This window comes from Hetaerina americana, unplaced genomic scaffold (assembly GCF_022747635.1).
Source record: "Hetaerina americana unplaced genomic scaffold, ioHetAmer1.1.p SCAF_22, whole genome shotgun sequence".
Lineage (NCBI taxonomy): Eukaryota > Metazoa > Arthropoda > Insecta > Odonata > Calopterygidae > Hetaerina > Hetaerina americana.
The window spans coordinates 4,795,505-4,808,510 of NW_027286786.1; the positions used below are offsets into that span (position 1 = coordinate 4,795,505).

The 13,006-nt window shown below is 44.5% G+C and overlaps 1 protein-coding gene across 1 annotated transcript in view; it reads right to left on the minus strand.

Moving 5' to 3' along the window:
• Positions 1–13,006, minus strand: part of LOC139689318 (organic cation transporter protein-like) — a 48,705-nt gene that overhangs the window by 13,635 nt on the left and 22,064 nt on the right. The window contains exons 2-4 of the mRNA XM_071586397.1: positions 3,578–3,782; positions 2,327–2,588; positions 966–1,158 (exon numbers count right to left, since the gene is read on the minus strand). Coding sequence (XP_071442498.1) covers positions 966–1,158; positions 2,327–2,588; positions 3,578–3,782 — 660 coding nt within the window. The remainder of the gene's footprint in view (positions 1–965; positions 1,159–2,326; positions 2,589–3,577; positions 3,783–13,006) is intronic.

A 13,006-nucleotide genomic window follows, 5' to 3' on the forward strand; every position in this document is an offset into this window, starting at 1 on the left:
TGGATCACGATTGAATTTCTGTTTGATGACCCCATGCACACATCCCACGAGTGTTGAGGAGCACCGTACACATGGGAACAGGGTGCTTGCTGAATCATTCACATGTGCATTCTACCCTGAACTTGAAACTTCCTTGCTTCATCTGATCTCATTTATTAGTTACTGGTAAAACTACAGGAAGGTAAAGGAAAATGCTATTTAGAGTGGTATGATCTTGAAATTTGAACTGGCATCATTCCTCCTGAATATAAATTCCTTTATAAAAACAATCACATTTTGAATTTTGGTGCTTAGTATTATTCTGTGAGTATTGCATAATTGGAGTACACAGGTTTGGGAAAATATGATCCAAGGAAATCTGCTGACTCTTCTCGTGATATGTTAGTCAGCATTTTTAAGTTTTAATAATGGGTATTTATTGAAGATATATTTGAGCATATGGTATTCATTTTAAACAATTAGCACATAGGAAATTTAACCATATAATAAAACATATTAAAGAAATATGGCAAAGATATCCTGAGGCAGTTGCATAGGTTTCCTCACAATGATTGCCAGGTACTATCAATCAAGTGCATTTCATGAAACATGATAAAGAACCATGTGTTTAAATAAAATGGCAACAGTTTGTGAAAATGCATACAGAAATCAGCTTTCATACAAAATACCTCTGAAGAAAACTGGTGGACCGTAGCAATATTGCTATACCAATGAGTTGACAAAAAACATGAATGAAAGTTATTGCAATTTTATATGCCATATGAATTTAGTTTAATAGAAATACCCAGAAAATTATACAGGTAAGCAGACATGTGAACACTTTGAATTTTTATGCATAAAACTGCAGTGGGTTCCATAGTCATTATTAGCCTGCACACCCTTCAACTCCCCCATGGATGTACGGCAGGAGGTGTATGGGTATATGAATGTTTTATGCACTGTGAATGGGGTTTGTTATTGATTACCTGGCACTCTCGGGAACCATCCATGGTGTGAGTGCTGCCAGCAGAAGAGGTGCCGATGAGGCGATGGCAAAGTACCTCCAGTCACTGATTGCGTATGCTATCCAAGGCAGAGTCACTGTCCCGAGAGTGAAGTAGATTGCAATGGACATGTTGGCCACAAATGTCCTCCAGCTGGGCCCAACATACTCCAGTACTGTATGCAGACATAAATGGGAAAATGTGATTCACGGAAATATTCCAAGGGAGTTGATGAACAGGCTTAATTTTTAATTGATCATTAACCATGGTGCAATTTTGACCACCCCATGAGAGTATTATGTATTCCAGACAGGGTCCATATTTTTATTCTCTCAAATATAGGACTAACAGTTCTGCTCTTGAAAGAGGCCTCCCGTCTGGATGCATGGATTTTGCTCGAGATCCATACCTGAATGAATTTTGAAGTGCGGACTCTTACGGAAGGAACTAGGAGCCATCCTTAAATGGAGTTGGGCCATCTTTGGCTTTTGTTACCATTTCCCCCATTAGTGAGGATTCTGGCTCCCTGGATTTTGGATGGAATATATCCAACTTCAAGGCTGTATTCTGTTTCTTTCGCCGTGAAGCTTAAAATGTGGATAGGTCTGTGCAATGGATATGGTGCATTTATTTTTATGTGGTTTTTAAAATTTCGAAGCAACAGAAAATTACTGATATAGAATAAATTTTTGGCTTATTCTGATAGTATTCAATCCGTAAAAAAATTAAAAAGTGTTCACATTAGAGCATTTATTGATAATACAGCTCAGAAAACTAAACCCAACAGGAAATATCCTTATTTTTCAGCAGCATTTTTAGCAACAAAATCGTATTTATGAAAAATAAGTAGTGGTATGAAATTCAGTTCAAGCGCTCATTTAATGCTAAGTTGCCATTTTAAACGGTATTGTAATAATTTCAATATAGAGAAGACATGTACGCTAGTTGAAATTATCCTCCGTCGCATGCAACGAAGCGATTCCCGAAGGGTAGAGCCACACTTTCGCACGACCCGTGATGCAAATTATATCTACTTGACATTCATATTTTTTCTTTTGCTCTACTGTGCCTCTGCCTGGTAAATTATCCCAAATGAAAATGTCGGAGTCAATGGAATTCGCGGAGGGCGCGAGGTAGGGTGCCAACCGCGGCGGGGCAGGCACGCGTTTCGGAGAGTGATACAAAATCGGGGGGCGGGGTGCGGGGCAAGGGGGAGGGGCGGGGGGAGGTTAGAGGATGTGATCCCCCACCCTGAAAATTCAATTGTCAATGTAGTCGAATGTAGAATGAGAGTGGGTGCGTTTCTAAGAGAGGATCCACGTTGAAAGGCGTGCGCCACTCACCGAGGATGTACATCATGGTGAAGCAGTTGTCGAAGGCGAGTCCCACGAGGAAGCGGAGCGCGCAGAAGGCCCAGAAGGACGTGGAGAGGAAGGCGGTGGCGATCCCAGCGACGGCACCGACCACGTTGGTGCCCACCAGGGCCGGGATGCGCCCGTAGTGGTCTGCCATCCAGCCGAACACCAGCCCGCCCACGATGGCTCCCACGAAGAAGGAAGACTGCGCCGCCGGCGGCAGACCCGAGTACTCGCACACCCAGTCCATCTGCGAAGCCGGAAGTAATATCAAACTTGTATCGTAACCTGCCCGTTTCGACTCATCACACAATTTCGAAGGTATCGAGTGAGACAACAATGCCTGTAATGTCGTGGGCACTTAGTTCTCTTCCAAATTCGAAACCAGACAGTCGCATGTAGTTATTTGCGCCGGACCTGTTCCGCTCTTTCAAACAACTATCGCCTACAGCACTCTGCCCTAATTTTATTCTAGGCGCGCAAGCTGATATTTTCATTTTTTGATAATTACCATTTCAAATACTTCAGAGAAATTACTCCGCTGTTCCCATGATATGTAGTCACCTAAATCCAAGAAGGTGAAATGCATTAAACTTAGGATATAAAAAAACAATGATAACGGGCTTTCGGTTCGTTAAAAGCCTTGTCGACATTTCATTCCATTTTACGCGAATTTTCCGAAAAAGAGTAGTACGAAATTGCTAAATACCTGATCTATTATGAACTGCCTGTTGCGTTATGATGCAAATGGTAATGAATGTCATGCATTTAATAATAAATAAGGTAAACTAAGGATCTAGCATTCGAATATGGAGACTGTTATAAGATCATTTTTAACGTTTTTAAAAGTGTCATTTGCCGGGATTTCGCCTTCTGGTCTTTGCAAACCCCATGACAGACATGGCCAAGGCCAGATGTGCGTATGAATTCCCAGCTGCCGCTCAGTTCCGCTGACCCCGCACGGCGCTGCCCCCCCCCCCTCTGCCCCGGATGATCGCTCGCATGTCCTCGGCGAAATTCGAACCCGCGGCCTTAGGGTTGGCCGGACGAACGGAACCTCTCTCTCCGAACGGTTCTCATTAGTGTTGGCGAGGTTTTTTTAGTTCAATGGTTTTTAACAAATGCTCTAGCTCGCCGAATCGCGAGGCCATCAGGCTCAACATTCAGAACACGAATGCAAGAGGATTCTCTCCCGAGAACGAGGAGCGGGAATTCGCGGCGGGGTCCGCGCCCTCTCACCTCGGAAGTGATGGTCTCGTAGGGGATCTCCGAGCGGTCGTACTCCCAGCCGTGGGCGCAGGGTGCCAGCGGCCACTCCGGGTCGGGCTCCGGGAGGGCACCGTCCCCTGAATCGTTCTTCATCAGAATCTCCGTGAAATTAACTCCGTACATGCGGCACTGCTCGAATGATCCGTCCGGCCTTCTCGGGATCGCCAACATCTTCCTGCGGAGAAGGACAAAGGGACGGGTCAAGGCCGTGGCGGCAAAGCGGGTGCGGACGGCAATAGGCCGGCGGCGAAAGGTCTACAGTAGAGTCGGTCGCCGGCGCACACCATCCTCCTTGCATAAATCCTACGCGTATAAATGGTTAGTGACCAATCAACGGGTTAGATTCACTACTTTTTCCTGCAAGGGTTAACACTTGGTGAAGTCGCCACGGTGGCCTCACCTCACCGGCCATTAAATTAATCCGTAATTATCGGCAAGTTATTGTGTTTTTATTAAAAAGCATTTCATCATTTAAGCAATACTTTAAACATTTTAAATGAGTAAAACTTTTACATTTGTGGGAATTACTAAAATTTATGTTTACAATTATGAATTCTTTCCATTATATAAAGCTGAGAACTGTGATTTTACTACGTAAAATGTTTTTTCAGCTTCGGAAAAGGTAAAAATCAAAAAATGCGAGCTGCACGGTGGTTGGAGAAAATTTCTGTGAAACTTCTCGTCGCATCGGTGTGTCCGTCGACTCCGGTGTGGGCCGAGAGTGGTGTCGCGTCCCTGTGCGAGGGGGGACGACGCGACGCGGGATAACGTCTTCACAGACGGTCCTTAGGCGAGTCTCGGAGCCGCGGCGAGGGCCGCAGGAGAGGGCACTACGAGACGGAAGGCGCTTGAACGGGGGAGGGGACACTCTTCCCATCAAGGGAGAGTGATCGATTGCGGCCTCCCAAAGCTTTGGTGCGAGCATTTTGCATTTTCATGTGGAATCTACGTACTTTGCGGAGCATCCGACGTCCTGGGAGCGGACTCTCAGGGCTAAAAGTCAACTTGACAGTCGTTATAGCGCAAGAGGCCAGTGGAAACTTTTGATACAAATACGTTCGTCCATTCGAGCTCACTGGGCCTACTTCCCATCCCGTGCTTCAATACTGCTGCCATTCTCAACAATGATTTGTGTTTGATTTCTGTGGCGGAGGTCGCTGCCCTTCCGTTTCGCGCGTCCATTTCGAGCCATAGGTGCTCGTTGCGCGTCTTCCACGAGTTCACTTCCCCACGGCTGTGCTTTCTCTCTTTAGTTAACGGATTTTTCATCCTGGCGGAACAAACAAACCACGCTACACGGATGAGCATATTGAAATATTATTAATGATATATCTCCTCCGATTTACGGCGATCATTCGCTTTTAAGACCCTGAAAGCGTGAAATCCCTCATATGTATGATGGAAAAATCATAATGCAATCCACCGACTAGTTCCTGCATCTCGAGCGGAAGATATTCTGATTTCTACAAATTCGTTCGAAAGGATATTGGTTGCTCTTGAAACTCACGTAATCATGGGCCCTCCCCTCCACGGTCGGCCGTACCACGATTGCCACAGGGGGGGTCGACTGCCTACTGTCGGTATGCGGACTCCCCTCGGACACCCACTGCGGTTGGCTTTACCTGCCCACTCGCGGTCTCATTTGTTGCGGCATTTCACAGTTATTCACAATGTCAGGAATGGAAACGACAGAACGCGGTTGGGCATGTAGCATTAGCATTATAAGAATGCGTCCTAATTTCCATTCAATGATAAAAGTAATTGCCCATTTGTTAATTTAATCAGTTTAATACTTGGAAGCGTTTTCTTTTTAATCTGTTTACCTTTTAAAGCCTATATATTAACGTGCGCAGCGTTACGAAAAACCACAAATCCGAGGTAAATAAAAATAAATATTGTAGAGAAACATAATTTGCCCCCCAGAAGAAAACCGGGGAATGTTTTTGAGAAATATTGGCATTGAATAACGGGAAATTCATTGGATATGTCTGGTAAGAGTGTCGAGGTTTGAGACAGGTGACCGACCTTAAGTGTGTATATTATTATCAGTAGGTAATCTTCCGGTTAACGGAGGTTTTTGGATGGACACAGCTAATAAATAAATATTTTGTGACTCCTAGCAAAACATCTACATCAAGTCCTCTTCATCTCTGAGTACCTTCTTCCTCCCTTCATCCCGTCCAATATCCCTATCCTGCTCCTTCCCTTTCCTCGTTTGCCTAACATTCTCCCCTCAATTACAGTCTTCAACATCCCGCTGCCGGTCAATACCCCCTTCAGCCACTTCTCCTGCCTCCATAGGATTTCTCCCAACAAACCCCTCTCTTCGCCCACCATACCAAGTACTTCCTCATTTGTTTTCATCTCTGTCCATTTCACCTTCTCCATTCTTCTCCACACCCACATTTCAAAAGTCTCCAGTCTACGTCTATCCTCCTGCTTCAATGACCACGTTTCCGCACCGTACATAGGTATGATCCATATCAAAGTTTTCACGAGTCTTTTCTTGACATCCTTACTCAGCGTCCCCATCATCAACTCCCTCCTCCTTGTAAAAGCCTCTTCGCCTAGCACAATTCTTCTCCTTACGTCCTTACTACTTTGACCTATTTTAATGTTAAGCTTAGCCATTTTCTTTCTAGCAAATCGCATAACCTTTGTTTTATTAATATTGATTTTCATCCCATACCTGTCGCACTGAATTTCCAATCCACTAAGCAATGCTTGCAGCCCCTTGACTGACTGACAAACTAAAGCTTGGTCATCAGCAAACCTAACTGATTTTACGAATTCCCCGCCCACTTTCATTCCTACCTCCAGTTCTTCCCATGTCTCTTTGATCATTTCCTCTGCATACAGGTTGAACAGCAATGATGATAATTGGCAAGCCTGCCTTACAACCCTCCCTAACACTGCCCATCCGGACTCCCCGTTCCCCACCCGCACCTGAGCAGTCTGAGACATGTACAGGTTGCGGATTAGCCTCCTTTCCCTCCAATCTATTCCTATTTTCTGCAATATACTCATTAGTTTTTCCCAATTCACTCTATCAAACGCTTTTTCGAAATCTATGAAACAGGCAAATACCTCCTGGTTTTGTTCTATATTCCTCTCAATTAATAATCTCATTACTGCAATGTCATCATGCATACCTCTTCCCTTCCTACACCCAAACTGGTCATCCCCTAAGTAATCATTTGCGTTACTTTCTATCCTTTTGTTTATGATCCTGAGAACAACTTTAGCTGCGTGGGATATCAAACTTATTGTTCTGCAGTCCTCACATGATGTACCCTTTACCTTGTCGGAATAGGAAGTAACACTGATCTCACACAGTCTACCAGCCAGATTCCTTCCTCATTGATACTACGAATCAGTCCAAAAAGAGTCTTCCTCCCACATTTTCCTATACATTTTAGTAGTTCCGCAGGAATGTTATCCACCCACACGGCCTTATTGAGTCTCATCTCCCTTAATGCCCTTTCTATCTCATCGTCGAGTATGCCTGGACCTCAGCTATCCTCCTCTACATCATGTATGTCTAACTTTTTTGGTTTAAGTTCTTTATCATACAGTTCTTCTATATATTCTTCCCGTTGCTCTTGGACCTTTCCTGCGTCAGCTATTATCTTACCCGTCTTATATCTAACTGTTAGTATAGATCTTCCTTTCTTACTTCCCGATAAAGATTTAACTTTGCAGTACAGCGCACCGATTTCACGCTTCCTCTGCAGACTTTCCATATCCTCGCACAGCGTCTTCCACCAAGCTTCTTTTGCTTTATTTGTTGCCCGCCTCAATTTATATTTTAACTCTTTGTACTTCATTTTGGCTAATTCTGTATTTACATTCCTCCATTTTCTCCGCTAATCAATCTTTGTAATCATCTCATCCGTGATCCATGGTTTCCTAGTCCTTTTAGCATTAACGGTTCCAATAGTGTATTTTGCGGCTTTAGACAACCCTTTCTTGACACTTTCCCATTTTTCTTCGATAGTACCTAGCTCTTTACCATCCTCCATGATTTCCTCTACCGCCTGTTTGTATTCCTTCCTTTTCAATCCATTTAATGCTTCTACATTCCATTTTCTAACTCGCCGCCCCTGCCTCATCTTTTTGAAAGGGACACTACATTTCATAAAAACTAAATTGTGGTCAGAGTCCGCATCTGCTCCCGGGAAGCTGTGTGAATTTCTCACACTGTTCCTAAACCTGTGTAAAATCAGGATATAATATAGCTGATACCTTTCTGAGTCACCTGGCATTTTCCATGTATACCTGCGTCTTTTGTGGTGTCTAAACTAAGTGTTGGTGATGACTAACCCGTCTCCTGCAGAACTCAACTGCTTTCTCTCTACGGTCATTCCTCGTGCCTAAACCGTAGCATCCCACCTCAAAACCATCTCTTCTTTCGCCTACCGTCGCATTCCAATCCCCCATCACTATCAAATGTTTCTCTCCAGGAACACATGCGATTATGTCCTCTAACTGATCGTATATCATATCGATCTCTTCTTCCTTATGGTTGCTCGGTGGCATGTATACCTGAATAATAACCAAGTTCGTCGGTTCTGCTTTTATCTCTACTAGTATTATTCTATCCGTTTCCTGCTCTATGTTGACTACGTTTCTTCCTGCCTCTTCATTTAATACTATGGCAATCCCTTGTTGGCTCTCGTCCCCGCCGCTGTATATTATTCTATAATTATCACTCCAGTAATCCCCGCTATCTTTCCATCTCACCTCGCATAGACCTAAAATATCTATTTTTCCCCTTTCCATCTCTCGCATAATATTCTCCAATTTCCCTGTCTTCATCATTGTTCTAACATTCCACGTTCCTATTCTAACTAATTTGGTCTTCTTCTTCTGCGTCTTCTGTCCTGCTGCTGCCGGTTTTCCCTTGCAAGGGTTTCGTGGGATGACGACCGCGGAAGCCTTGCTTCCCCGTTGCCAGGACTCAAAATCTCTGTAGTGACCATCATATATTTTTCTTGGGAATGGTAATTGAGGTGGTTTTGCGTTGCCTTCCTCAATAGTGTTTTTAACGTGACACCATCAATCACTGGCCGCCCCACTGGGGTCAGACGCCATTGCAGCCGCCTCACTGAGGAACAGACGCTGCGTGGACTACCTTTCGTCTGGCTCCCAACCTGCGACCTATCTGGCATGGGTGACCCTACCAGGAGCAATTATTATTACTCCCGCCAGCATAGCTCTAGGGATCATCGGAACGCACAAGGCCTTCCATCACGTCAAGGTTGTAGTCCGGGTAGGGATATATATATATATATATATATATATATATATATATATATATATATATATATATATATATAGAAGATATAGAAGTAATGATTACTTCTATATCTTCAGAGGAAGACGGATTGTTTCCGTCGAAATATCAAGAAATAACGTGTGAGTGTTCTTCTTTTTTTGTGTTTCTATATTGTGTGTTACTGTGTATTGTACTATATATATATATATATATATATATATATATATATATATATAATATATAAGAACTCGCGCGGCCGCATGAGGGATGCGGTTTATTTTCCCTCTGGGGCGAATGGGGGAGCACTCCCTCGCTCGTGTCACCGGGAGTCGTCCCTAACGAAACTCCGCTTTCACTTCTCGCCGCTCGCTCGAAAAAGAGGGAGGGAGGTTAAAAATACGGAACGGCCGTCGATCATCAGGACTTTTAATGAAATTCCTTTTCTTTTGTCCTTCCATTGGGAAAGATTCAGATCGTCTGCGAGGTGACTCCACGCGGATATTTCCGCCGACGCTTGTCCTCTCGGGAAGAGAAAGGAGTCCCCTCGGGGTCATCGCGTTGAAGAAGCCGAGTGGGCACGCCTTCTAATGCCCAAAGGTTAAGTTCGGTTAATCCACCGTCAAAATCGGTGCTGTACATTCGAGAGAATTTCGCCGAGGGTAAACGGAAGAAGGCGCTTCTCACGGAAACCGACCAGAGTGATGTTATGCTATGGTACCTTGAGCGTTTTTCTAAACGAACAGTTTCCACGCCCTCATCTCTCTCTCTCTGTGCGTGCGTGCGTGTGCGCGCGCACGTGCCTGAGTGAGCTGTTAAATCCAATCGGAACAGCGCGAAGAGACTTGGCATACCATAACTTACAGTGAATGTCGTACCTTACGGTGATTGCTCTGGGAATATTGCTTTGCAATTTCTGGAGATATAGGAAAGTGAGTCCTAGCACGAATTCACGCAGGCATTGCCAAGAGCAAAGTTGACTGTCGAAAATCAAAATTTATTACCTTCTTTGACGGCCTTTCATTTCTGGTACGGTTCCCACTTCCGATGGATTAGGGACGACCGTCTGTCCACGTCTGCAGTGCGTAGCTGCTATTAGATTAAGGCGTCGATGGATGAGGTCGCGAATAGTTACGATCGCCGCCGCTCCACACGACAGGCGACGACAAGAAAATGGACGGAGAGGTGGCATATAGATTGATTATCGTCGAATCCGGCCGTCCTTCAAGTTGGCGCGATCCCTCCGCTGGGGGGAAGGATTTGCGTCAATCCTGGCCGAGGAATGCGGACCTCTCGGAAACATGCGTTGGCCGGGGACGGTGTCGCGAAAAATGTGCGATGACAATGCGTCCCCGAAAAATCACGGTGAGGGTGTCCAGAGGAATTAACCGGAAAACGATGCTCGGTCAGTCTATTTCTCGTTGCGGATATTTCTAGAGAGGTTTCAAAGCGCCAGAGCGGGAAAGTCTTCACTTATTTTCCGATATCATGGATTAGGATTAGAAATTATTAAGAGTTTTCATTAGTTATTTATAACTGTCTTGGCAACATGGTTAACTGAATTCCGTCGTGTTTTCTCATAAATATCCAGGATACTTCCCACGATCTTCACGATCGATGGAAGCTATGGAAAAGAGCATGCAAGAACGTAAACTTCTTCATTTCTCTCGCTTTCTGAGATTTTAGCTGAGATTTTGACATCATAGCCACGAAAATCCGTTCCCGTGACGACCAAAGTGGGAAGTTACACGTAGCCACACACGAATCTCATCTAGTGCTGCATTATTTGTCGTATCTCATACCTAGACAGGCCAGACTGCCATGAACTGACTTTTCTCGCTTAAAATGGGGCTAAGTGTTGCGTAAGCAGTTCAAACAAAATATATTATTTCCAACAATCACAATGCTGAGTCAAATTCGTTGATATGAATGTGTGACAATCAGAGAAATTAGTATTATAATCGGTATTCTATCGGATAAAGTAGGTTTTAGAAGGACTCGGCTAATACAACGCCGCAACGAAGCATTTAATTGCCTCTCCAAAATGAACAAACTCCGACACAATAAGTTAATGCAAATTCTGCAGACTTCCTTCCTCCCTTCATCCCGTCCAACATCCCTATCCTGTTCCTTCCCTTTCCTCGTTTGCCTAACATTGTCCCCTCAATTACAGTCTTCAACATCTCACCACCGATCAATACCCCCTTCATCCACTTTTCCTGCCTCCATAGGATTTCTCCCAACAAACCCCTCTCTTCGCCCGCAATACCAAGTACTTCCTCATTTGTTTTCTTCTCTGTTCATTTCACCTTCTCCATTCTTCTCCACACCCACATTTCAAAAGCCTCCAGTCTATGTCTATTCTCCTGCTTCAATGACCACGTTTCCGCGCCGTACATAACTACGCTCCATATCAAAGTTTTAAAGTATTTTCTTAACTTCCTTAATCAACTTCCCTGTCAACTTTGTGACTCTCTCCCTCCTCTTTGTGAAAGCTTCTTTCCCAAGTGCAATTCTTCTCCTAATTTACCTCCCTGCTGCTTTGACCATTTTGGTCCGAAACATTTCCGAGCTACATATAGGGAAACCACCTATTCTAGTTAATGAACCCCTATGAATACCTCTTCGCTTTCTCTAAAATCGCATATCCTTTGATTTATTTACATTTATTCTCTTTCCATACCTATTGCACTGACTTTCCAATGAGCTCAGCATGCGAGCTGGCAATCCCTTGATTTTATGCCTTATTCCTCATCGAATCCTCCTTCCTCTTTCCAGTTCTTTCAATGCCACTAATCATTTTTTACAAATATACGCTGAATAGCACAGGTGATAATGGTCAACCCTGCCTTACACCTTTTCCTAACACTACCCATCCGGACTCTCCATTCCCCACTCACACCTGAGCAGTCTGAGACATATACAGGTAGCGGATCCGCCTTCTGTCCCTCCAATCTATTCCTCTTTTCTGCAATGTATGAATAAATTCTATCCAATACTCTCTGTCGAACGACTTTTCGAACTACGAGCAATAATGCATCCTGATTGTATTATACATTCTTCTCTATTAGTGACCTCTGCATTGCTATGCCATCAGGTGTGCTCCTCCCCTCCCTTAACCCAAACTGATCATCCCTTGAGCAATCATTTGACCCACTCTCCGTCCTCTTATTGATACTTCTGAGAACCACTTTAGCTGCGTGCGAAAGAAAACTCATTATTCTGTAGTTCTCACATATTTCTGCCTTTCCCTCTTTTTAGAATAGAAACTAACACTTATCTGACGAAGTCTTCCGGCCTGATTCCTCCCTCATAAATTCCACCAACTAGTTCATTAGAATTCTTCCTCCCATGTTCTCCTAAACCTTGAAGTATTTCCGCAGCGGTGTTCTCCACCCCCACGGCTTTACTTGATTTCAGTGCACTTAATACCCTTTCTAATACGCCATTAAGTGAACTTCTATTTAACTTCATCTACATCATATTCTAGTACTGTGCAAGCTTGTCGGTGTAATTTCTTTTCCGTAATGTATACATTTTTCGGTAACTCTTGATTCATCCCTCGTTCAATTGTTAATTTTTCTGACTTTCTCCAACTGTTAGCATATGTTTCCCCATCCTATTTCCCGATAGGGTTTTAACCTTCCGGCATAGCGCGCCAATTCCACCCTTTCTTTGTTAACTGTCCGTATCCTCGCGCTGCGTTAGGGTAACGCAGTACCAGTGACGAAGGTGGGGGGGGGGGAGGCCCCCTTGGCCGCGGGCGATTACCCCTTACGATCTTTGCCACCCACCACTCCCGGCCGTCGCGCTCATTCTCAAAAGGCACGGGGCACGCTGGGGGCGGGCGGCCGCAGGGGGGCGGGGCGAGGAGAGGGACGATTTTCTTCCTTGCTCCCTCAAATTCAAACGAGTCCGCTCGCAAAGGACTCCCTCGGACGCCCATGATGTTGCCAATGACAACGCAGGGTTCGAGACAGAAAAGACTCCGTCCGTATAGAAATGTAACGTCATGCTGGCGAATATTTTGCATTGAGAGACTTGGACAATCTTATCACTGGGAGAATCTTCATCTCCTCAGCACACATGGTCCCAGACACCAGTGCCGAGCCATCTTTTAAATT